Below are 24,944 nucleotides of genomic sequence, written 5' to 3'. Positions count from 1 at the left end.
AAAGGTAATGAACCTACTGCTATGACTATAGCGATTATGGCAATGGGCCAATTTGCCAAAATGTTGAACTATCCCTTTAAATGTACTGTTGGCTGTTAGCTACTGAAGCTGTTCACTTATCTGATGATATGATATAAGGATGTGTCGTCTGCAGCTGGACCTTCATCTTGCGTACATACTGTCTGGGAGCTGAAAGTAGGATGATGGAAAGTAACTCAGTATCTTCACACATTCTCCTTATCGCCCAAGACACAGTTACATCACCACTGTGACGGCTGCCATGTTTTCCTCGTTGGCCATTTATATCAGTTATCCTTCTCCCTCTCTCTCTTCCTTCCCTGTCCATCGCCCCCTCCCCTTCCCCTTCCCCTCTCCTTTCTGTGTCTCCCTGTCGTTGTTTTTTTTTTTTTTCTTTCTTCCCTCTCCTCTTTTTTCCTTGATTTCCTGCAGTCTGCCCCATGGAGACTGAGCCAGAGCACCTGCAAGTGCTCACTTTGAAAGATGTTGCAGACCCAAGAATGCGCGCAGTAAACACATGCGAGCTGTATTTATAATAAATCAGCTTTATGGCCCTCTGATGGAGGTGATATCAGTGAAATTTATGCTGAGAGACCTCGCCGTCCTTAGCAAAACAGCTGCGAGATAGCACTACACCCCGCCACCCACCACCACCACCACCACCACCTCCACCACCTTCACCCCACCTCCTCACCACCACCGTCCCGCCCCGCCCCAGCAAATAGCCTGGTCTGACTCGGGTTAGAGAGCCCAACACAGTCCTCTCTATGTGGTGGGGCCTGCGGTCCCTGGAACGGTAAAGTCCAGACTGAAATAGAGTGTGGGCAGGGTGGCGGTAGTGGGTAGCAGTGTGTGTGTGTGTGTGTGTGTGTGTGTGTCTGTGGTTGTGTGTGTGCAGTCATACTCGTATTTAATGCAGAAAGGATTGCACAAATAGCATAAACTTAGTGGAGTAGACCGGAAGAGTGTCAAAGAGTTTTAAGGTGGATCAGCGCTCCTTGACTCTCGACCTGCATTATCTCCATGTTTCTGGGTGAACTCTGTGTTCACCCCAGAAACCTCACATTCCTTTCAGTCTCGCACTTCACTCTCATGCGTGCACCTTGAAGCACAACGCTAAAAGTGGGTTAAACAGCTTTGTCACAGAGCGATCGTATGAAAAAGCTCCAGTGAAACCCAAAATGCGAAACATGTGAAACCCAAATGGGCTTAACAAATTCACACATACGGTACTGCATGTGCTCATAAGCACGGACGCGCACACACACACACACACACACACACACACACACACACACACACAGCGCTACTCCCTTGATCATCTAGCCTTCTCCAACCGGCCCAGATGGTTCCTGTCACTGCTAGCGAACGGACAGAAAACAAATTTAAAAGCAATGATGTCACAGCCGTGCCTGCGTTGTACGGTTTCACCTTACAGAACCCATTCCCATCATTCCATGATGAAAGGTGACCACCCGCCATTATTTGGTTTTCAACAGATGCAGGCAATAATAACAACGGCTGAGGCCCCGATGGTTAGAAGTGTTCTTAAAGCCTCTGAAACGCTGTGGAGTTACACATAATCAAGCCCCAAAATAAACCGCGTAAACAGTGAATTACTGTGATTTCCTCTGATGTCATCTCCTGCTCGCACTGCCAAGAAGGGTGCAGCGGCTTCTGTAAATGTTTGTTGTCCTTTTGTCAACAAGCCCTCTTGAGGAGCCTTCATTCAAACATGTTTGCTAATTTGGTATCACGCCGAAATGACACAAAGGTGGATGAGCTAAATCTGACTGTGAGTCACCTCAGCTGAGTGTATATAATACCAATTACATCGGTTGAATCCTTCCAAGGAAATCTATTTTCTTTTTTTCTTAATTCCAACCCATCCTTGTTGAAGTGCCTTTGAGCAATGCACTAACTAATAATCGCTCAGTGGCTGGCAGTAAAAGAAAAAAAAAGAAAGAAAAGAAAACCAGTTGTACACAAAACCTCCGAGTGTGAATGCCTCCAGCTGCATGAGTGTAAGCAGGCAATTACAGCGAAAGGTCACGGCTCAGACTGAAGGTTTTAAAAAGGAAAACACAAACAGTTGCACAGCCTGTGTGTGCGTGTATGTGTGTGTGTGTGTGTGTTGATAAAGATGCCAGTTAGAAAACCCAACGATGATTCAGGGAGTTGAGTTTAGAGGTTTATCAGTTGCTAAAAAATCTGCTCAGCGCTCTATAAATACTATACGACAGGACTGAATAACTCTGGAAACAGTGATTACCATGCTCATGAAGTAGAATAATGTCATTAAGATTACAAAGCACTCAACAAGCCACAGCTGTAGCTACCACTAAGGACAACAGGGCCGATATTTGGGCGGTTTCATAACACAAAGTGATTTTCCATTCCACAGTTACAAATCTATTGAATCTATTGTTTAATCAAGCCTGATATTGATATGTTTTGTACTAAATATTACATAATTTTTGAGTTGCTAGAAATGGAGAGGATACAAGAAGATATAATTAAGTTATATGAACAAATAAAAATGTGAAATTTGGACTTTTTGTTTTTTAAACACCATGAAATTTTTGGCGATTATTTTGGTTGGTGGTTGGTCAAAAATTTCTCAGGGCGGAGGCGGTTCTGCAGGAGGAATTTGGACTCATTACCTCAGTATTTCCAAAGTGCTGGCTATGGCCCCGCTACCAGAAACATGTGCTTGTGTGTATTTGATTGGCCAATATAGATGAGGTCGTATTGTGCTCCAAGTTAAACTGTTGTTTTTTCTCAGTAAAATTAATGAGGAGGCTGCAGTTGGTCTGAACATGACCTTAAAGTTTTTTTTGGGGAAAAAACAGCATGTGTTGATATTGTGTTGTAGTATCCTTTTGCCATGACGTTGTGTGCACACGCTCTCATCGCCTACTACTTGTGCGTTGTGTGTGATAAATAAATAACAGCGAGCTAGCAGTTCTGTGATTGGACGAAGGATGGGAGACCACAGAGAACTGCAGTGGTGTGATTTTACCTAAAGCAGCGTGTGGAGAGATGGGGACCTTTGAGAAGTCAGTGGGCTGCCCTCTTTCCTCTCTTCTCCTTTTCTTCCCTCCCTCCCTCCCTCTCTACTCTGTGTTCTCACCTCCTCTCCCCCGCTGCGACCCTGGCTCCCTGTGGGTGGGGTAAAAAAAAAGTACTGGAGGGGAAACCGGTGGAGAAACGCAACAAATTTGGCAGTTAACCCAGCACCAACCGCTGGCATGTTTGAGCGGCTGCCATGGTGACCAGCGGGCTCCCGCAGCAGGGACCGGGCTTCCCGTTTTTCGCACCTACAGCTCCTGAGGAGAGGAAGCAGCTTGGATTGTAAGGTGTTGGTTACAGGAACAAAGAGGATGGATGGAGCGAGGGAAGGAGGTTTACTCACATGCATCGAGTTTTTTGAGTTTTTTCAGTTGTGTTCTGGTTAAAATCAAATTCTGGATAATATGTTTATGTCTTTCTTTTTTAGATCCTACTCCCGGATATCCCCGCTCATATAAATAAACAAAACATTTCAAATGAGCCCTCAGATACAATTTATAGTGAAGCCAAACCACAAAAGACAACCATAACTGGAATAACATCACATAACAACACATGCATCATTATCCTGGCTAATATCACTACAACTGTGGTAATTTTATTTAACTTTTTTTTTCCCCGTTGAGCCTTTATTCCGTGACTTGGGTCAGAGCTTATTTGGGTTTCTGTGAAAAGGATACGATGTTTGCATGCGTCAACACAGAAACTGCGTATTTGTGTTTCTGAATGATAAAGGGATATTGATGTGCATATAAACACACAATCATTATAAATGAGATTTTCCAACGGAGAAGGGTTTTGAGTTTTCACAACGAGACTTTGGAAAAGAACATCCGAAAGCTTTACTCTTTTCGGTATCACTGAGGCCCTGGCTCCATCTTTGCTGTTTGTGTGTGTGTGTTTGTGTGATCTCCAGCTGCAACCATCAAATATGTTGTGGTAAAAATGAATGAAATGAAATGAATTAAATAGAATAAAAACACACAGTTAGTCTTAAAGCTCCTGACTCATTTTGAAATCACCAACGTTTTTTGTTTATTTATTTATTTATTTATTTATTTTATTGTCAGCGGAAAATTTCTGTCATGTCAAATGGGCCCCGGGGACCAACAGCGGTGAAGCACAGAGAGGAGAAAAATGTGGCTTCAGTTAGCCGGATTCATTATCCTGTCTCTGAAACTACAGTGAATAAATCTGCTTTTTCCTGCCCCGTCTGTAGCTGCAATTCTGTTGAAACAGTGTTTGTTTGTTTGTGTGTAGAGGCTGGAGCATCTTTTGTTTTTTTTACGATGCAACCCAGCTTCCTGTTGTATTCTATCGTTCCGGCATTACGCACTCTTCTGTCCGAAGCATGCTTTCCCAGAGAAGCTCGATTTTGACGTGGAACTGCAGATAATATGACTAAGCGCACTTTTAAGAGCTTCCCAGCAGTCAACAACTTGACTTACATCCGGCCTCGTAACTATCTGAATTAGGATCTGCACTAACTCCGCCACACGTGCAGACCATAACTTTAACAACACAGAATTGAAATGTGGCTTAAAGGTTATAAACTAATCTGATTCACTTCCGCTCTGATGTGAAATCGAAGATAATTGACAATTCACCAGTTCTTGTAGTGTATATTTTACTTAACCCCATTTAAAGAATCAACATTATCGTCATTATCAGATCTCTGCATGTGCCATAGCCATCCATTTGAGTCCAAAAGCTCTTAAAATCATAAATGAGTCACACAATGAGTTGTCTTGGGTGGTATGCTATGGGTGGCTCTTTGCTTGGAGTTAGCTATCCTGCTGTTATATACACGAAGTAGCACAAAATCTGGAAAACAGCTGGAAATAGTCCACCACAAATGTCCTCTTTATTATAATTAAGTATAATTCTGACCCGTTTTTAAACATTTCAGCAGGAAATCTTCAGTAAGAACAATTGAAATTGGGGCTGAGAGACACACACAGGCTGGGGAAGTCTGACAGTATTGAGAGATGAATTGTTGTTCTTCATATTTTCATGGCGTTAGATGACAGTGACTAAAATATTGAATAGCAGCCTTAAAGGGACAACGAGGAGTTTTGGAAAAGCGAAGCGTTTTCATACTACATTTATGAGCCTCCGCACGCACCGTAAAATTCTTTGACCGGCGCAAGACGGACTCATGTTTTCATTCATCAATAATTAAAGTCAGAGGTTCAAAGAGGTTCGCATACTGTCGTAGTTCCGACCATAAACGGCGATTCGGCTGCGTTATTCTCATGATTCGCCGCAAAACCGAAAGTAAGGAAACGGTGGTCGGCTCGACCAGCATTTCCACCACCACTAATAATAACAAAATAACAATAGAGACAGAACGATATATTTATAGAAAATGGGCCCATTAACAAGTGTGGGTAGCGGAGATTCATCCACATTAACGTGAGACTTTTTTATAACCGAATAGAAACTCCTCGTTGTCCCTTTAATGTTCCCTTTTAACATTTTGTCTGGACAACATTGTGCAGCAAGCCCTGGTTCAAGGTGTGCATTCGCTGCATGACTATGCACGTGCACATGCAGTGTGCTGTGTTAGCGTGTCTGTCTGAGTGTATGTGGGGTAAACTGTATCCCACCCCTGAGCTTCAGCTCTCAAATCAAGGCCCTGAAAGTAAACAGTGCACTGCCAGAGGACCTTGTTTATCAAATCTGCAATTGCACTCATAGAGCAAAATGACCTACAATTACAAGCCCAGCTAGAAATTAAGTTTTCAGTCAGCCATCCAGAAAAAGATCATAGGATATCCTGCATAAGGGAATTCTTCAGTAGTCCTCCCCTTCTCTCAGTACCTTTTTCCTAAAGCGCCAGATCTACTATCATGGCTGCAGAAAGTGACTTGCTTTTAGAATACGATCCTGAGCTTTTGTTCTTTGGGTTCATATTGTTTCCAAGCACCCTGACGAACGGTGGATGGAGCGCATATACGTACTGTATGTCACATTTGTAGAATTTCTTGCCAAAACAACCACAACAGGCTCATACTTCCAAGCACGAGAACTTTGTTGCTACCAGCTTCGCCAAGATATTCCGACCACTCCTAAAACGTCAGCCATTCCAGCAGAAGCAATTACATGCTGCTGCCCCGAAAGCAAAGTGGAGAGGTTCTCTCTTTAAAGTGTGTAAAATTCCCTCCTAGTTTAATTATGTGGTGCTGGGTGGAGCCTGGAGGTTTAGTCTCTCCGCTCTGCTCCAACATAAGTGCATTTTCCATGGCATAAGCATGCAACATATTGGTTCCCACAGAGAGATCGGAAGCACGGCAGATCCCAGAACCTGGGTTACAGCATTCCTGGATCCCTGAGCAGTGTGGTGACCTAATCGCCTGACCACCTACTACTCAGTGCCAAATCCCAAGCAGCAAGCCAGACACCCCTGAGAGTAACATCCGACCTACCATGAAATATTACGTCAGGAGTGAGTCACTGAATACTGGGCCCTGGTTAGAACAGCTTTACATACTCACAAACACAGGAGCTCTACTCAGACCGGATTAAGCTGTGATGAATAAACCTTATCACAGAGAGGAAACTTGTCATTTCTGGCAGTCATGTAGCTCACCTTATCCTGTTATAGTACTACTGCAGACCAAAAACAATACAAATGCAAAAAGGAAAAAAAAATGCATCGCACAACAGTTGCAAACTAGTTTATCCAGAGGCAAACAAATCTACTGACACTTTATAGGCCAATCAAAAGAAGGTAGGCCTATATTACTTTGACAAGCTGCACTGTGGCAAATGTCTCTTCTCTATTCTGCATCCAGCTGTGGTGCAGTTGTTGACTTTACAAACAAATTCAGCTTGACAAATATTCAAGCTGGAGACCCCGAGTTTGATAAACAAATTGGTCTCTCCTAATAAATCAATTCATGTTGCTTTTATTAGTGTTTTGACATATGAGTCAAGCACATAATCAGTCAGTGGGTTGATTGCACAGCATGTGTTAAGAACATGACTATTGACCAGTAGTCCTATGCATAAGAAACATAATCAAAATCATGCCCTAATTAAACTTTAAGGCCTATTAGGCTAACACTAGTAGCTTTATCTTCTCTTTATTTGATTTGGTAAAGTATATACTTGAGCAACCCTTGCCAACGTTTCCTTATTGTTTTAGTTGGTAATTGGTAATGGTAGGCTAATCGTGAGCCATGCTGTTCACAAATATGGACAGGTGTGTAGCTAACTAGCAGAAAAAGATGGAAAAGATGACTGCTTTTCTGTTTTGGGCTGAACCTGAAGAACCAAATTAGGAAAGCAGAGTCGAGGTTGATTCAACACTTCATAGCTTTTAAATTTTAATCTCATAGCCTTTTAATTTTTATCTTTCCAGTATTTTGTCTTATTTCCTGTTACAACACTCTCCTCTCCTCTTGCCCATGGTTCGCCCACACAGGGATGTTAGCATTTTCTAACTGCTTGGAATTCCTTCCTGCCGTCTTGAGAGCACACACTGCGTTTTAAAACTTGTTGGGCCCTTTCATGTTTTATTTGAAAGTATGTAATTACATTCTTGAAGGAATAACAGGTCCCTGGAGTGATTTACATGCTGTATTAAATGTCATAGGTTCGACAAGACACTGTTGACACTCACTCCTTGAAAGAGCTTCTTCATATGCTAAGGCAACTTTGGCCAGTGGAGATGCAGTGAAACTATAATACAGAGGAGTGGTGAGTTTGGAAACGAGGGCCAAGGCTTAGACTGTGTTCCACCTTTATGAAGTGTTTTGCTGATTTCTTACCTCACAGTGGTTTGTTGGGATGACTGCAGCTGGTCTGGGGCCCATGCATGATTTATGACGTTATCCCCTTCGCCTGTGAAAGAATTGAAAACTGTAGTTGACATTTGACATTGACATTTGATGTATGTATACATCAAATGTCAATGTCTATATCAATAATTCTGACAGTTTTACCTTTCTGCTTTCAGTCAGGGTCAGTTCAGGTGATGTGTAACTTTCAGAAAATTGGATTAGGGACCTTTTTAGAAAACATCTACCTTTCTTTTACTGCGGCTAGTCAAAGTAAAATGGAAATATCTTCTTGCTGAGCAGCAACTTTGAACAGTAAACCCAATTTTGAGAATACTACTTATTTTACCTCGCAAAGAATTCCAGATATTCAATTTGAAGTCACAGGTCACATCAGGGAACTGTATCAGTCTACTGTGTTGCATGTAATTTAATTATGTTCTATTCTGGTCAATTTTCTTTTATTCATGTCTAATCTATTTTTCTCCTGAGCTCCAGAACACAACACTTGTGAGGTTCTCTATCAACAAGCAGCGCCACTGCTGGAGAATTTATTTGGCTGCCTCTTAGCTTGGCCTCTTAGGGACAGTGGTGTGGGCAAAGTCAATTCCCCTCTCAGATTAAAGGAGTGTCTTCGAGTGCCAGTCCAAATGTTGATAAAAAAAGCTTTTATAATCCATTGAGAAAGTTTCCCCCCCGGCATCAGGCGTTGCCCCAGTCAGTCTGCGTCTGGACAGTGTTGAAGCCCGAGTGTGTCTCCTTGCGCCCTGACAGAGGGAGAGAAAGGCCTAAAAAAGGCCCCCTCCACCACTCACTTGACCAGCTCCCTTTGATAACATCTGGCAGGGGCAGGTTTGCAGCAGCGACAGCAGGAGATGGAGGGGACATTAAAGTCCTGCCACTCACTTGGCAGGAAGGCTGCCAACAACTCCACAGCATCCGCAGACCCAACCTTAATCGCACATGCTGGAGTGTCACCGGTGATCTTTCTTTCTAATGGGTCTGATGATATTCTCCAGCAAGTGTTGTATGAGATGATGGCTTGGCATGGCCACTTTTTATTCTGACCACAGATCCTGTTATCTTATCTTTAAAATAACTTTGGCTGCTGATACCTTCTTAGCTATTCAGGCCAAAACGGTTCTGTGCTTTTTGCGTATATGGCACAAGAACAAAGCCTGGGGAAAACCTACATCTTTAAACTTAAACATTCTCCGCAGGAGGAAACTTATAGTGTTTATCTAAACATGATGTCGGTTGAAGGAGATGGGCCGGAGAAGACTTCGACCTATCTTTGCTCCGGCAAGATGTGAGTTTCAACACAGCTCCCCCGGAAAGGCTCCGACCAATTCAACATCCGTCCCTCTCCATTTTCTTTCTGTTTACTTCTAGGTTCATGAGTTTACATGCCAATTCCATTACAGGGATTAAAATAGTTTGTCCAATCATCCTCAAATTCTGTTTCCCTTGTCCTTCTCCCTCCCTTAACCCCTCACACCACTTACAGGCTTTCAGGACCCGGGGCTGGGTTAGGGGGATTACAGGACAAGCAGCCTGAGCACCCAAAGAAACTTGAGGCGGCTGTGTTGAAGAATGTCCCAATGAGAAGTCCGCGCATTAGTGAAAGCCGAGGTTTGATCAATGGCCGCGGCGCGTGTCTGCACTAGTGAACACTTCACGGAGCGTCTGAAAGAGAAGAAAGAAAATGAAGGTGTGTTATTACATTGGGCTCGGGGTCTGAATGTGGCCGGGACGCCTTTGAGCTACTGCTGATTAAGGGCCGGTGTTCACAGGTGAGCGGCTCTGAGCAGGATTTAGTGACACGGGCACACAGAGGTGAAATCACCCCTACTCTCCCCAGCGAACGTCAAAGCAGCAAAGCGCCGCTGACCTCTCCCCTAAATGGCCAAAGGCAAATGTCAGAAGATAAGTGAGCTCCGTGACTGTGCTCAGCTCGCTCAAAGAAAAAAAGTTGACGGCAGGTGAACTTTCCGCCAAGTTTGTACAGTCCCTTTTCAAACATAATATGTACACAAAAACAGAAAAGGGAGAAAGGATTTGACATATGGCCTGAGGCATGAAAAACTCGCCTTTTCACTGTTTTAAATCAGGTTCGTTTAGATTCTTTTCCTGTCTCATAGACACACACACACACGCCGACTCAGACTGGGATCAGAGGTTCATATTGTGTGAGTAGTGAAATAAGTAAGTCAGTCAGTCAGTCAGTCAGTCAGTCAGTCAGTCAGTCAGTCGCTGCCTGTGGGTCTAAGCCACCTGCAGTTGGTAATCTCCTTCGGAACTGGAGGGACTCAAGGGGGCTAAGCCTGGTCAACACCTCCGATGGGACATACACGGCATATCTTCAAGTGCTCCGGCAGCTCACCCGTCCTGCGCTGGAGGAACACAGCAAGACTCTCTGGCCGCCACAGGACAGCAATGCAAGATGTCCTATGTAGAAGACAGTGAAACATAATCAGCAGAGGATAGCGTCATAATAACAGCATGATGGCGTGCATCTCCTCTCCCAAACAATTCATTTGTGAATTGACCAATAGTTCTGCACAGTTGCTGATACAGTTTTATGAAATAAGTGAAATAAGACTCGATGAGACGTAAATCCATTTTCTGACAAGCAGCTGCAGTGTGCATCACATCCTGCATGACAGGGACAGCGTGACTTTAGACTAACAGGTAAATTTAGGTCAGTGTGTCCTTGAAGGAATGGAAAAGACAAATGAGAATAAATATCCACCGAAGCAGGATTGTGGAAAAATAATAATAATGAAAAGATTTATTTCTTGTATGGAGAAATGTTTCTGCTTTTCCTGCCAAACACATATCAAGCAGAAAATGTGATACTGCTGCTTCACCCACAGAAACAACGACATAGAAACACAAGGACGATTCATCGTGTACATTAACATTCAGAGTGTTGGTCTGTCTATTGAGTATACATTCATATAATGCAACACATAGAGACATGTGAACAGAAGTACAAGCTGTACAGTATACGCTCCCCAAAAACAAACTACAGCCTGACACCCACTCTCACTGAGCCACACGTCTTCCATCATGTTTGGTGTGTGACGCACTGTATACGCGAACTATTCCTTTTTATTTTTCTTTATTTGTCCACCAGCGGTGCATGTACTGTGCAGGTTGATCTTTATCTTATCAGGAGCATTACAAATTGCTCCAGAACTCTGTTGTTTGCTTCTTTTTTTTTTTTACGTGACTGTTTCTGTGCTTTATCTGCGATTTGCATCTTGCGGTCTGAGGTGATGCTGGTGCGGTCTTGTCTGGTTGTCCCCGACACGTCCAGTGACGTGGCAGCATCTCAATATCTCCTGGATCTCAATAAAGTCACATAAACATCTTGTTGTGAAGTTGTTTGGTCTTTGTTCATTTACCTGAAAATGTAATGACGTGTGGTTATAAAAGAACAGCACCAGTCATATCATCATATGTAATTATCATAATCTCTAACATCGTATAGGATCAGTCTATCTTTAGGTTTTGGTATCAAGTGCAAGTGAACACTTGTTGCTATTGCGCAACCTGCAGCTGCATTCAATATAAAATATAGCTGCAATAATCTTATAATATCAAATCTGACAAAAAGGAATGTTTGATCCATTTTTAATATTCTGGTGCAATATCGGGTCATCAGCATGATTAGTCCCAGTCATTACAACTTGAAAGTGAAAACATGAAATATGGATCCCACAAGAAAGGCTGCAAGTCTGACCAAAAATAAATTGTGCATGACAAGGTCCCCATCAAAGAGACAAAACACAAATGGTTTTAGTAATGGTGTTGAAATGAGACAATCACAGCTTGAGATCCAGCTTCAAGAGTCATGCAGATGGTATGTGCTAGAAGGTGAGGAATACTAAGTCACACACATGCACAGACGCACACACAGACACACACAGAACATGCCAAAGATCTACAGCTTTTGCACGGGGATTTATCTTTAAGGCCCAGCAGTGGAGAGCTCAATGGGGCATAAGACTTCCCAACCAAAAGCCTGTCAGGGTGACTGAGGAGATCAATAATGATTAACAAAATACATTCTCTGATTCCCTGCCAGATTATTTGCATCCCCTGATCTGTATAAACCACTGTTTAGTCACAATCAGCAAGGCCCCGCAGCACAAGGAAGGTTTTTCTCAAGGCATGTGACCCCCAGGAAGAGAAGCAAAGATCCAGAGCAGATTTAAAACATGAAAAGAATCACTGAGGCCAATTTATCTCTGTGGAAGTTGTAAATAACAGCACATTAGGCTTCACAGCCCGAATTTTGGTGGCAAAAGTTTGGATTCAAATCACTTTACTTTCAATATTAAACTTTCTGGACATGTTTAAGATTTTATTCTGTGGGTAATGGGGGCGGAACTAGATAAGCTTTTGCTTCTCCCGCTTTCCCTTTCGGCCATGTGTATTGTATTATTTGAACTAAGATGAAGTGTGATGATGATGATTTAATTGACATGCCGAAATAAACAAACAAACAAATAAATAAATAAATAAAGACTGGGAGGGTGTAGATTTTTGGTGCGCTCTTACTATGCATGAAAAATGTGGCAACGTTTGCACCAAAATTGCAGAGTTTTCAATCATTACCTGAGAGTAAATCCCTGGGCTATGACAATGACACATCACTAAGATATGCAGTCTATCAGATAGTTAATCCACCTCGGCACTGGTCAGTATTGTGAGGACGGAAATTCCCCAAGGGTCCGGAAGCTCGACCAAGTTTGCCCCATACTGCACCCAAAGACAACGAAAGCTGCTTATACCTCACACAATAGCAGGCCAAGTGTGTTACCTGCTGCCAGCTCTGTTGAAAAATGCAGTATAAATTAATGCTGTGGAGATATATTTAATAAATTATTCAATTATTAAAAGCAGTTGTGTGTTTTTTTCATTACAGCTTCACGTGAGAATAATGCTGCTGGTGTTCTTCAGCATTGGAGTTTATTCAAAATGGGGTCATGGATCTGCAGGGGTCCCTGAGGAGGTTCCCCTGGACCCCACATTATTCTTCACTTTACACATTAATGTTCTAGACAACTAGTCAGTATATTCTTTTAATTTTTATTTGGTGCTAAATCATTTCATAAAAAACAAAATCTTCTTAGATGAGGTTTCTAAGGAATACAGCTAGCAAATACATATACGACAGAATTTGTCCAGAAAGTAACTGTAATTAAAGTTCATTGGTTTTTTGTTTGTTTTGTTTTTTAAAAAGGAGCTGTCCAGTAATAGAAAAAAGAACATTTTGTGTCTTTGTGATAACAGTGCCAGCAAGTGACAAATTATTACGGGCCTCATTAACTCTTGATGGCCGCTGTATGGGCCTCATCTCTCACTAGCTGTTCCCATTAATGCTTAAAGACTAAAAAGAATAAAAAAACTACTTTTTTTCTAAAGAATAATCCGTTTTTCACCCCAAACAAGATTTTTCTTAGATTTTTTTACATTTGTAGGCTAATGGTCGGATTTGATTGTTCATCTCAATAATAAATGTTAAAGTTAAGCTTTCTGAATAGGGTTTACCTCTGTGGCCATGTAAACGTGTCTGTCCCTCTCAGACCACTTGTTTACATCTGCACTTTATTTATAGGATCAAGACGTTTTACGTCGCAGACAGCAGTTTGCCGCGTGGATCCCGGCATTTAAATGCAAAGTGACAAAGTTTCACATACTGAAAACAACAAAAAAAAAGAAAGAAAAAAGAAAAAGAAAACGCGGCGCGCAACGAGCTCTTTATTTTAAGTGGAGGAGGAGAGAAGGGGGGTTATCCAAGGTGTTCGAGACAGATGAGGGAGGTGGGAGTCGCGGAGGGGAGGGAGGAGGAGGCAGGGAGGGATAAAACTGCAAGGGGCCATAGATGCTGGATCATTTGGAAAGTTTTCCCGTCCTGTGCTCACCGCCTGCCCTCACGAGCTGTACTTGGAGACGGATAGGAAACCCCGCTGCAGAGCCGCGATCGCCGGCCTTAGCTCCGCCGCTCTCCCCCTCTCTTCCTCTCTCTTGTCCGCTACCGAGGTGTCGCCAAAAGGATTAATGAGCTAAAAAAAAAAAAAAAAAGCTACCGAGCTTCTGCTTTAAGGCTCATTTCGGCGTTTTTCGGCTTTACGCCTGGACTGCCCTGACACCTTCCCTTTCCTATTCACTCCACTCGAGGATACCTGTACCTCTACTGATGGTAAGCGCTCATCTCCTCACACATCTCGCACACAACTGGAGCTTTTTGTTCTTTTTGTTTCTTTAGTTTTGAGAGCATGAGAGCAAAAACCTGTTGAGTTGCACCAAGAAGGAAATCTGGTTGACAGTTTGTGACTTTAACTTTGGCTTGTCTTTGCGTTTGTGCGCATTTATCCGACTCCACTGAGAGCTGTGCGGTGGAAATGCAGACGCATAGGTAACTTTTAATCTGAAAGTCGACCTCGGTGACAGATAAACGGAAATTTAAAAAAAAAAAAAGTGTGTGTCTTCTGCGGCGAGCAGCGCGCTGATCCCGGCGGAGCTCGTAACAGGTTAGAGCTTTTTGTGCCGGAGAGAGTGGAGCGGTGACAAACCAACATCGTGAGGTCATTTCCAAACACAGCTTTCAGTTTCCCTGCGCTTCTCCTTCCTCCACAGTACAAGTCAAATATTTACATGATGTAGATTTGTGGCTCTTTCCGAAGTTTTGGCTGAGGTTCGTCCCCCCCCAGATTGAACACCTGTGTCTGCTTCGTGTCATCCCGGTGTGCGCAATGAAACAAGAACACAGAGATGGAAAATAAATGATATTGTTTATATTTTAAGTTTTTATTTTTTCAATCCAATTCACTTCCGCTTCTCTTGTCTGCTCAACATTAACCCGCGCGCTATTCAACCAGTTTTAAAAGGGCACATTTCTCTCCCACTATGACAAAGTCTGCGAGAGACAGAGAGAGAGAAAAAACACTCGGTGCCAACATGTTAGAAGCAGTTGCAGTGGATTTGAATCCGGTTTATAATTGTCTTAGCGACGGTGTAATAGGCCGACAAGGACTCACACGTTTCACAGGTTTACACCTGTTTTTAACGAATGATTATAAAGTGATATTGTGTCATTTAATCCAGTCATGCAGCAGCAGAGAGAACATTATGCGGCCTGCGGGCGCATGGCGTCCTTGGCACACACCTTTACTTTTCAGCTCAAATTTCTCCGCCATCGTGCAGGGGGAGAGACTCGCCAAACTTTGAATGCAAAAGCATTTCATGTCTGCATATATATATTTAATATAGAATAATAATATACATAATAGAGTAATAATAATTATTACAGATGATTGTATGCCTCTGGCAACCAGGATCGGTTTCTTTTGCTGCTGCAGGAAAACATTGGCCCAGATGTTCAGTTTTTGTTGCTGATGCTTCCTCATATTTGGAGTTTTAGGGCTTTTACATCTGTGCTATTACACACTCTTCAGCCTGTGACGTAAATCAGCTGAGAACATTTGACATTGCCAAAGTAATTTTTTTTTCCTCTCCCCACATCATCTTTTAATTTCTTCCTATAGTCACGCAACTTTTCTTGGGGGGGTTTTGTTTTCGTTCAGAAAACACTCCAGCTTAACAAAACCATTAACCTGGTCTCAGTGATCTCACTGACTGTGAATGTTCTTACTGTTAAACTGCTCACTGGGAGCAAATAAAATCCCAAACCACTATTCAACAACAACAGACTTTGCAGGTCTCTGTTTTATTTCTTTCAACAGAAATGAGGATATTGCAATTTTGTTGGCCACACTGAATCCTAGGGAAGCCTTGGTTATTATTTCAACTTCTTCAGGCTTTAGTCACGACCCAGCTGTTACCAGGCGACTCAGCAAACCATTCAAATCCCATTGTTAAGAAGGGATGTGTTATTTTTCCTCAGCATAATGAACTATATATCATCTGAAGTCACACCAGCCCTGGACAGAAACATTAAATACAGCAGCTGTTTCCAAAACACTCTTCTCATGACTATAAACCTGTTGATGAAACTGATTTCTGGCACCGCAAAACAACCAAAATCAGGCCATAGATTTGGCAGTTCCCGTGGTAACCTGTTGCCCTCCTTCCTCCCTTCGCTCCCTCCCTCCTTCTCGTCTTCCCTCCCTCCCACCATCACTGTCAAATTCCTCAGGAAACACATCTGAAGAGCCATGTGCATAGTCTGATCACATTATCTCTAGTCGGGGAGGGAGAGAGGCCAAGGGGGACCGAGCAAAGCCAAGGGCAGTTGACTGCTCCGGCCTAATTGCTCCCTGGTCTGCGTTTGTTGTTGCAAAATCTTTCTCCGTCTGTCGCACAGTTCAAATGTCTTCAGAGTGAGAAACTTCTTAAAACACTATATAATCCTGGAGCTCTGTTTCGCCCCTCACTGTTTGATCAGCAACGAGTAAATATGAGGCAACGCTGCTGATAAATGTGGTGGAAAGTCGGTGAGTTTGGTGTAACAGAAAAAACTTGTTTTAGTTTTCTTTTCTTTTCTTTCTTTTTTTTTTATCACCACTGGTGAAAACAGGCCAGCAAACATGAACGCGGTGACTTTTTCCAGAGTTAAAAGTCACTCCCTGTCTGCCTTACATCTTCTTTCATCATCATCGCACCACTTTGAGTGTCTGTCTGTTTTAGCCTGCAGCTTTGTCAGTGGCTGGTTACAGTTACAAGATGTTCTGTATGGTCAGTGTTTTTGAGTACTATGAATCCCTGTAATCATGGGAGAGGCCCTCTCTGTACAATGAACGTTTGTTGTCAGAGATGTGCACACACACACTCACTCATACACACACACACACACACACGTTATCCCCCCACCCCTTGGGTAATAGAGCTGATCATGTTCTGAACCCTCCTCTCTCTTTGCCACAGTTCTCACGAACATGCAAACAGTGGCAAACACTCGTGCACGCGCGCAGACGTGCACGCCCACTCGTGCACACCGTTCAGCTCGTGCACACGTGCACTAGCACGTTGCCCTTTCTTTTTTGCGCACACTGAATCTAGTGTCATGACCGAGAAAGGGGAGGGGGGTCAATCGGAGGTCAAAGTCTAATGCTGTTAGGAAAAAGATCCTTGATTGCATGTACAGTGAGCCATGCAGGGGCCGAGATTAATCGCACAGATACCAAGCCAGACATGGTCACACTCACACACAAACTGTATATTACACACTCACACACATACACACAGTGTTCCTGTTAATGTGCATCCTCACTGTGTAGTAATGCTTTGGGTGCTCTCCAGCAAGAACAGGCTCCAAATGATGACCAAAGACCTACAGTACGTTGCTACGGAGCTGAAATATCTGCTGCTGCTGCTGCTGCTGCTGTTGTTGTTGTTGTTGTTGTTGTGGTCACTCCAAACAAAAAAATGCAGTAATTTTATTAGCGTGAGTCAGCAGCATTTAACACGTTTAAATGACGTGTAAAAGAATTGAATCATTAGAGCCACACTGCTATGCTTGTTAAAGCTGACGGAGGAAAAGAAGACTGTTAAAGTTGTGAATAATCCTTTTTTTTTTTTTTAAAGGGGGTAGTTTTACGATTTTATTTGGAGGTGCTACTCCTAAAACCTCCATTTTCAACTGAGGTAGCCAAGAAAACATTTGTAATAGAGTGGTTTCAGCCAAACGTACCCTAGAAAACACTTCTCCACTAGTGGTGAAGGTGCGGTTCTCCTGCTGATGACAATGATGTCAAAGAGCACACGGCCTGTCAGCAGCGTCAATACAACCTGTTTGATCCCTCAAGTGGGGGAGCGTTACTAAGAGATGAGGCCTTTTTTTTTTTTTTAAGATGGATCTGTGTAGTTCTTGTCTGAAAAGGCTGGTCTCACTTGTTTGCAGGGATAATGTCTGGTTGAGTTCACTTGGAGACCGTCTCTGGAATATAGATTTCCCCACTCCTGATCAAAGTGGTGTTATCAGCCCCTGGTCTGTGTGTGAACATGATAGTTTGAACTGTCAGCGATCTAATGCTTTATGCTCATTGAAGGGTGCTGCTTAATTTCTTATTTCACAAGGTGTGTTTTCTGTCTTAGGTGAGTGTCGGGGATCTGCTCTCTGTGTTGTGGCACATACCTCCTTACATTCCAGTTACAGTAAATAGCTAGCTTAGCCCATGAGCCAAAATGATAAGCCTTAAAAAGACACTGGTTTTCTCTCTCTCTCTCTCGCACACACACACATACACACACCTCTTGCACTCTTTAAGTAAATACCAGGTAGAAGCTTCAAGTGCCTGCAGTTGTGTCCAGTTTATAATCCCCCTGTGTTTTTATCTGTATTTTTCAGGAACAGGGTCACTCCAACGTTCTCCTGCAGCCGCCCAACGCCACCTAACATTTCCTGGAAAAACGTGTCCATTGCCTCCTCCCAACAAACATGGACTGTTTTCCCATGCTTTATTTTCTGTCGGTAAGTAAGTGGACCATGCCATTTCAATTTGTGCCATGTGACACATCTTGCATCTTCCTTGTTCCCTTTTTTTTTTTGCCCACTGAGTCACGGATTTTTGTGGCGTTTTCAACCAGAACTGAATTGAAAGTCCCTCTACGGTTGCTGTTGGACGATGTATTTGTATGAGGTGGGAGGGGGGGTGGGGTGGGGGTGGCTTTTTTCAGTTAAATATGTGGCACGTAGTCTTGGGTTTGCCCCATGGCTTGTTGGAGCAGACTGTGAGGGACCGTGGCTTCTTATCAAGTTAAGAATTTGCTCTGACCCCAGGGCTGCCTCTTTTATTTGTCTAATCATAGTGGGGAAGGGAGGGGACGAGGGGACGAGGGGACGAGGGGGCAGGGCGGCGAGGAGGAATGGCCCTCAGATTCCATTCAAAAAAGTTAGGTTCTTGAACCAGCTGTTTACCTTTGGAGGATGTTGCCAAAGATAAACTGCAAGTTGTCTATCTGATCAGGGACTGCTTTACTGTAAACAAGGCCGCCTGCACTATTAAAACCAATTAGAGCGCGGCCCTCAGTGGGGACAGTCAGAGAAGAGGGTGAAGACAAAGAAGAAAAAGAAAAAGTATTTTCTGTCAGTTGAAATGGAGGCCTTTCTCTCCCTTCCTTATGTTTCTTTTTTTGTGTTTTCTTCCCCTCTGCTCTTTCCAGTTCTCTCCTAATCTTTTATCTCCCTGTGCCATCTGCTGCTCCCCCCAGAGACATCATGATTCCTGGTAATCGAATGCTGATGGTCATTTTAATATGCCAAGTCCTGCTGGGAGAGAGTAACCATGCTAGTCTGATACCTGAAGAAGGGAAAAAGAAAGTACCGGGCCTGCAGGGTCGTTCGGCCGCTCAGAGCCATGAACTGCTGCGGGACTTCGAGGCCACGCTGCTGCACATGTTCGGCCTCAAGAGGCGGCCTCGGCCCAGCCGCTCCACCACCGTGCCCCAATACCTGCTGGACCTCTATCGGCTACAGTCTGGAGAGGCTGAGGAGGCTGGAGGGCATGACATCGCTTTTGAGTACCCAGAGAGGTCAGCCAGCCGGGCCAACACTGTGAGGGGCTTCTACCATGAAGGTAAGGAGAAAAAAAAGGAAAAAAAAGGAAAATCACACCATGGCAGCACAGAAACATTACAACTTAGTCAAGGTCACTGTTGACAGGCAATGCAATCACTTTGGTAGTATTATATTTCATTAGCATGGTTAAGGCCTGCAAAGTTTTCAGAATAAAAAAAAAAAACATTTCCTACATCCCTTGAAACATGATTGTAAGGCAGCTCCACCCATCTCACCATAACCAAGGAATCCAAGGATGTGGTCACCGAACACTGTCTAAAGAGGGGCAAAAAAAAAAATCTGCTAGACAAGCTCTCAAGAGCCTCGTTTGACAAAACTCTGCGTGTTTGGTTAGCAGCTGAAGGAAAAGCATACCTTCATATTACTGACTTGCACTTCTCACCCCACCCAGCAGAACATGGCTTAAAAAAGCTCGGCGTTGGCCTGGAATTGAAGTGTGCTCCTCTCTCATGTCTCCAGTTTATATGGAGGGCTCTTTTAGAAGGACCTTCCTCAACGTGCAATTATCTTTAATGCTACTCTGCAGCCTTCTAAATAAAGCCCCTACTGCCAACAATGTGGGTGCTGAGAGCAGACGCTCTCCGGAGAGATGGAAAAACAGTCTCAGAAGCTGGTGTGATAGAAAAGACTGGAACGCTGGAGGGGTTTCTGTTTATTGTGACTTGGATCTGCTTAGTTTTAGCGACAGCTGCACAGGTCTCAATTAAGGCTCGGAGAAACTGCAGGTCGACTGATCTTTTATAAGTTGAGGTGTGTGAACTAAGCTTAAATCATGTGGAGTGAATGCTTGAAAACCATCTCCTGGATAGGCAGAGAGACTCCGAGCTGAGATGAGAGTTAGCAAGCGACCTTGGAGCGAAGTGAACTGAGAAAACCAGGGAGCTTTAGGGCTGCAGAACATGTCCGCCCTTAGGGGGAGGAGTGAGGAAGGAGGGATGAGTCAGCCTTAATGGGGCTTGTCAAACACACTGCTAGTGGAAACACACGCCAACACACACTAACGCGGCAACGTACCAAGTCTAGTGAGGAAGAAAGAGCACCGCCGCTGGAGGAGGAACTTCTGCCTGTGATGCAATGTGTATGTGCACGCATGTGTGTGTGTGTGTGTGTGTGTGTGTAGGTTTTTTTATGCTCTCTACAGGCATTTACCCTCCTTCTCCTCTGCTAAACTATGTTAATAATACGCTTCGAGCTCTTTTGAGTGGGAGTGCTTTGCTTTCATGGAAGCACCATTGTGCGATAGTGTGATTCAGTCGACTGATTTGTCCAAAACATGGTGTAGTATCAGAATCTGCAGCAGCTGGACAGTTAGGTGAGGAGGCAGGTTAAACCATGTAACTATTCATCTTAAATTTAGCAAGAATGATGATGCAATGAGGTGTTTTAAAGTGGAACAGGTGACACATCCTTTCGCTTTAACTGTAAAGTCAACTCCAAAGCAGACAGCACACGAGAAGGTGTGTAAATGCACTTTTCAAATTTTCGAAACAAGTTTTGGTTTTAAGATTTGAACACACCGCTTTCCCATACGAGACAACCGTTCCCATGGGCTTCAGATAAATGAGATTCTACTGCACTGTCTGACTCCTTAATGATTATTCATGATGAAAATGATAAATGTCTTAAGTGAACAAACTGCAGAGCTAATCAAAAACACAGCAGGTTTTAATAATGAGAACCACCTGGGTAAGATTAGGGCCTGGGTGTGAAATAACAGGGGTGGATTGAGCAGGAAAATAGTAGACACAACATTCCTTTCCCCAACAATGGTGATCTTGCCAGAAATCTGCAGACTGAGCGTGGAACAGGGAGCCTCCACTGTGTTTATACTGTAGCTGTGGTACGTTAATCACCACCCTCCTTGTAATGCGTGTTTCAGCAAAGTGCTCAGGGAAAGGCATTGAGAGAAGGGCTGGGTAATCCTTATAGATAGATAAGGAAGCGTGGACGATGTGGCCTATATTTATATTCCTGAACACCTCGGAGGCCTTGAAAAGTGTGCGTGTCCATTCTTTTGTGTCAATTTGAGTATGTTAGGGTGTGAAAGTGTGAAGTTATCACAACTCCAAACTGCTGCCTGGTACTGTCAGAACAATACAGTGTTATAGGAGATATGGTATCTTCATGGAGATATCTGAATATTTTTAAATTTATAAGACGGACATCTGAAGTACACCTACGGGTTTATTATATACACATTGTTTTAGCTCATATTACCCAATAATGGAAATGCATTAAGCAAACATTTGTCTTGTTCCTTTTCAGAGCACATGGAGAGGGTGCACGAGCAGGAAGATGTAGAGACGGTGCCCCTTCGCTTCCTGTTCAACCTCAGCAGCATCCCGGAGGACGAGCTGCTCTCTTCGGCCGAACTTCGGCTCTACCGTCATCAGATCGATGAAGCCATCGCCGACACCCTCTCAGGCGAGCAGGGGCTTCACCGGATAAACGTGTACGAGGTGCTGAAGCCCCCGCGGCCCGGGCAACTGATCACGCAGCTCTTGGACACTCGGCTCGTGCGCCACAACGCGTCACGCTGGGAGAGCTTCGACGTCAGCCCCGCCGTGCTGCGCTGGACTCGAGAGCGCCTCCCGAATTACGGGCTGGCGGTGGAGGTTCTGCACCTTAACCAGACGCCGCGTCACCAGGGCAAACACGTCCGCGTCAGTCGTTCGCTACACCAGGAGCCTGGTGAAGACTGGGAACAGCTACGCCCCCTCCTGGTAACCTTTGGCCATGACGGGAAGGGTCACCCGCTGACCCGCCGGACCAAGCGCAGCCCCAAGCAGCGGGGCCGTAAACGCAACCGCAACTGCCGGCGCCACGCGCTGTACGTGGACTTCAGCGACGTAGGCTGGAATGACTGGATAGTGGCGCCCCCTGGTTACCAGGCTTATTACTGCCACGGGGAATGCCCCTTTCCTCTGGCGGATCACCTGAACTCAACCAACCACGCCATTGTTCAGACACTGGTGAACTCTGTGAACAACAACATTCCCAAGGCCTGCTGCGTGCCAACAGAGCTCAGCGCCATCTCCATGCTCTACCTAGACGAACACGACAAGGTGGTCCTAAAAAACTACCAGGAAATGGTAGTGGAGGGCTGCGGCTGCCGCTAACACACAAACTAACTAGAACTTGGACTTGGACTTGAAAAAAAGCAACATGGACGCTAAAAACAAATCAGAAGGTCTTTACTCCCAAAAATGTTCACTTGGACCCTTATTTATAACTTTTATGTTGAGGTGTATGTTTGTCTCACTTTTTTTTTGTTTCTTTGACAATATGATCATATATTTTGACAAAATATATATATATTTATATCTACATATTAAAAATAAATTGAGTCCTTATTTTAAACATAAAAAGCTGTACAACTTTTCATAATGTACATTAGATTGTATAAGTTTTTTTATTGAGAAAATAGTAAAAACAATCTAAAAAGTAAAGTTTATTTACTTGTAATATTTATTGCTTTCATATTATATACATTTTGGAGAAAAAAAAATAAAAACATGAATTGCTTCCAACAATACATTCAAGCAGATCACAAAACACACACTTTATGTTTTTGCATAAAGTAGAGCACTGCGTGAATTTGTCACAACACACATATATTTTTAAGGAATCAATTGACATAATCAGAAATGTACACTGACTCTCCAATTAACCTCTTTATTTAAATATCAAGTTGATGATTAATTAGTCCCTTAAAGAAAAAATCATTTTACGGTCATATAAAATATATGTAATAACTACTACAATGGGGTTGTACGATACGTACTACGTGAATTTCAATTATGGTTTTACGATGAATTTGGATTTAAAATCTAAACTTGATTTCTCCTTTTGGCCTTTTAATGTGTTCAAATCAGCTTTTAGCTAAAAGATAAAAGCAGAGGAATCTTTCTGATGCTCTGTCTTTCCCCAATAAAAAGACTGTTTTCTTTATTATCTGGCTTCTCACCAGCTTTGAATGATTTCATCAAAGAAAGACAAATAGTGGAATTTCTCAGTTTTCTGTAACAGAAGCTGTTACAGAAATGCTATGCCGTTTCAAAGCTACTATAGGCCCATGGGTGAAGGTCTTATTGTTCTCAAATTTCACTTTTATGTCAATTTGGTGAACATGTGGTGGTTGGACACTCACTAATCCAATTGCAGTCGGGGCGGGTTGTTGGGCCCGACTGTGGGAGAGTGATTCCATTGTTCTTGACGTCCCCACATTGGGGGCATGATTGTGGCCGATGCGTCCTGCTCTGACACAAGGCGGCTGAGTCCTCAGAAGAATCAAAGGTTAGACGCTCTGTCTCCTGCCTTTGTCTTCAGCGGCTCATGCCGGCAGAGCAAAGACGCCTGTCTCCAACCTGTGCCCCATCACACAAAAGGCTTCTACATCACTTATTTACAAGCTGACGGCTGGCCCAAATTATATGATAATGTTTGGAGAGAGCAGCTCCTTTGAACTGCTGGGGGACGTTTGCTGTGCATTGTTTCACAGAGAGCGCCCTGTACATCATCATGTCTCGGGGGTGGGTGAACCACTGAATATTATTCGCATATAAAGATGATAACATAATCCCTTAAAAGCATTTTGAATGCACTAGTTTTTTTGATGCATAATTCCAACTTTTCCAAACTTAACTTTTAATTGGTGACTTTAAGGAAAAATACAGAAAACTTTTTTTGGAAACTGAACTGAAACTTTTTTTTTCCAATCACAGTTTAAATAGGAAGACATTGAACTAGTAAGTTTAATTAAATAAATTAGGGATGACATTAGGCAGTTTCCTCTAATGACAAGTGAGCTTTGTTAGTTTTTCCTACTGGAGCATGTGCGGGCCCTTAGGCGCCTCTTTGATGCCTGCATATCAGCGTCAAAAAACGAGGGTGACTGCTAAAGGAGGAGAAGACAGAGAAGAATTTCATTTTGAAGTGGCTGAAGGCAGAGGAGAACGAGCTGCAGGAGGGTGTGTGTGTGTGTGTGTGTGTGTGTGTGTGTTCAGGAAGAGATGGGGGGTGGGGCGGGTGGGGGGTTGTGTCCTTTCAGCAGCTTGACAGCGCAGTTACAACATTTTCTACTGATCTCTCCCCTGAAGTTTGAGATAACCATCAGCCAGTTACGGTAATTGTCTGTTCATTATCCCGCTAACCTACACAAAGAAATGATGCATGTTTATTAAAAGGCCCGGAGAGGGAGGTTAACATTAGCCCAGTGAGTTTACCACCAACCTGCTTCAAGATGAACCCTTGAACGTTTGGAGGAGCCATCAGCAGCATCGTACTTCAAACTCTCCACCCAGTGTCAGCAGCTATGTGATTGTAAAGACCTTTAGGAAACAGAGAGATAAATGTGAGAGTGTGTGAGTGTGTATGTGTGTGTGAAAGGAGGTAGGGAGGATGGGGTCAATTACAGAATGAGTCCTTAAAAATAGATTGAGGGCTTTGTCATGCCTATGTGACGTGCCACTCAGTCTCCTGTAAGTGCTCGTTCTCACGCAATTACAGGTGAGTCATTA

The 24,944-nt window shown here is 43.5% G+C and overlaps 1 protein-coding gene and 1 long non-coding RNA gene across 2 annotated transcripts; one reads left to right on the top strand and one right to left on the bottom strand.

Annotated features, from left to right (window-relative positions):
• Positions 1–7,865: 7,865 nt before the first annotated feature.
• On the bottom strand, positions 7,866–24,729 carry LOC146963638 (uncharacterized). Its single transcript, XR_015034695.1, has 3 exons — positions 24,658–24,729; positions 10,258–10,322; positions 7,866–7,938 (listed from the first exon to the last, which is right to left on the bottom strand). It is a non-coding gene; the product is annotated as an uncharacterized LOC146963638 (long non-coding RNA).
• On the top strand, positions 13,781–23,375 carry bmp4 (bone morphogenetic protein 4). The gene is made up of 4 exons (XM_085766706.1): positions 13,781–14,088; positions 18,196–18,318; positions 19,059–19,423; positions 21,691–23,375. The coding sequence occupies exons 3-4, from the start codon at positions 19,066–19,068 to the stop codon at positions 22,542–22,544; spliced, it is 1,212 nt and encodes a 403-aa protein (XP_085622832.1). The 5' UTR covers positions 13,781–14,088; positions 18,196–18,318; positions 19,059–19,065; the 3' UTR covers positions 22,545–23,375.
• Positions 24,730–24,944: the final 215 nt, after the last annotated feature.

The sequence above is a fragment of the Trachurus japonicus genome, chromosome 22 (assembly GCF_045865225.1).
Source record: "Trachurus japonicus isolate A0001 chromosome 22, Traja_1.0".
Classification (NCBI taxonomy): Eukaryota; Metazoa; Chordata; class Actinopteri; order Carangiformes; family Carangidae; genus Trachurus; species Trachurus japonicus.
The sequence above is the reverse complement of the archived record's forward strand: the minus strand, read 5'-3'. Positions and strand labels throughout refer to the sequence as shown.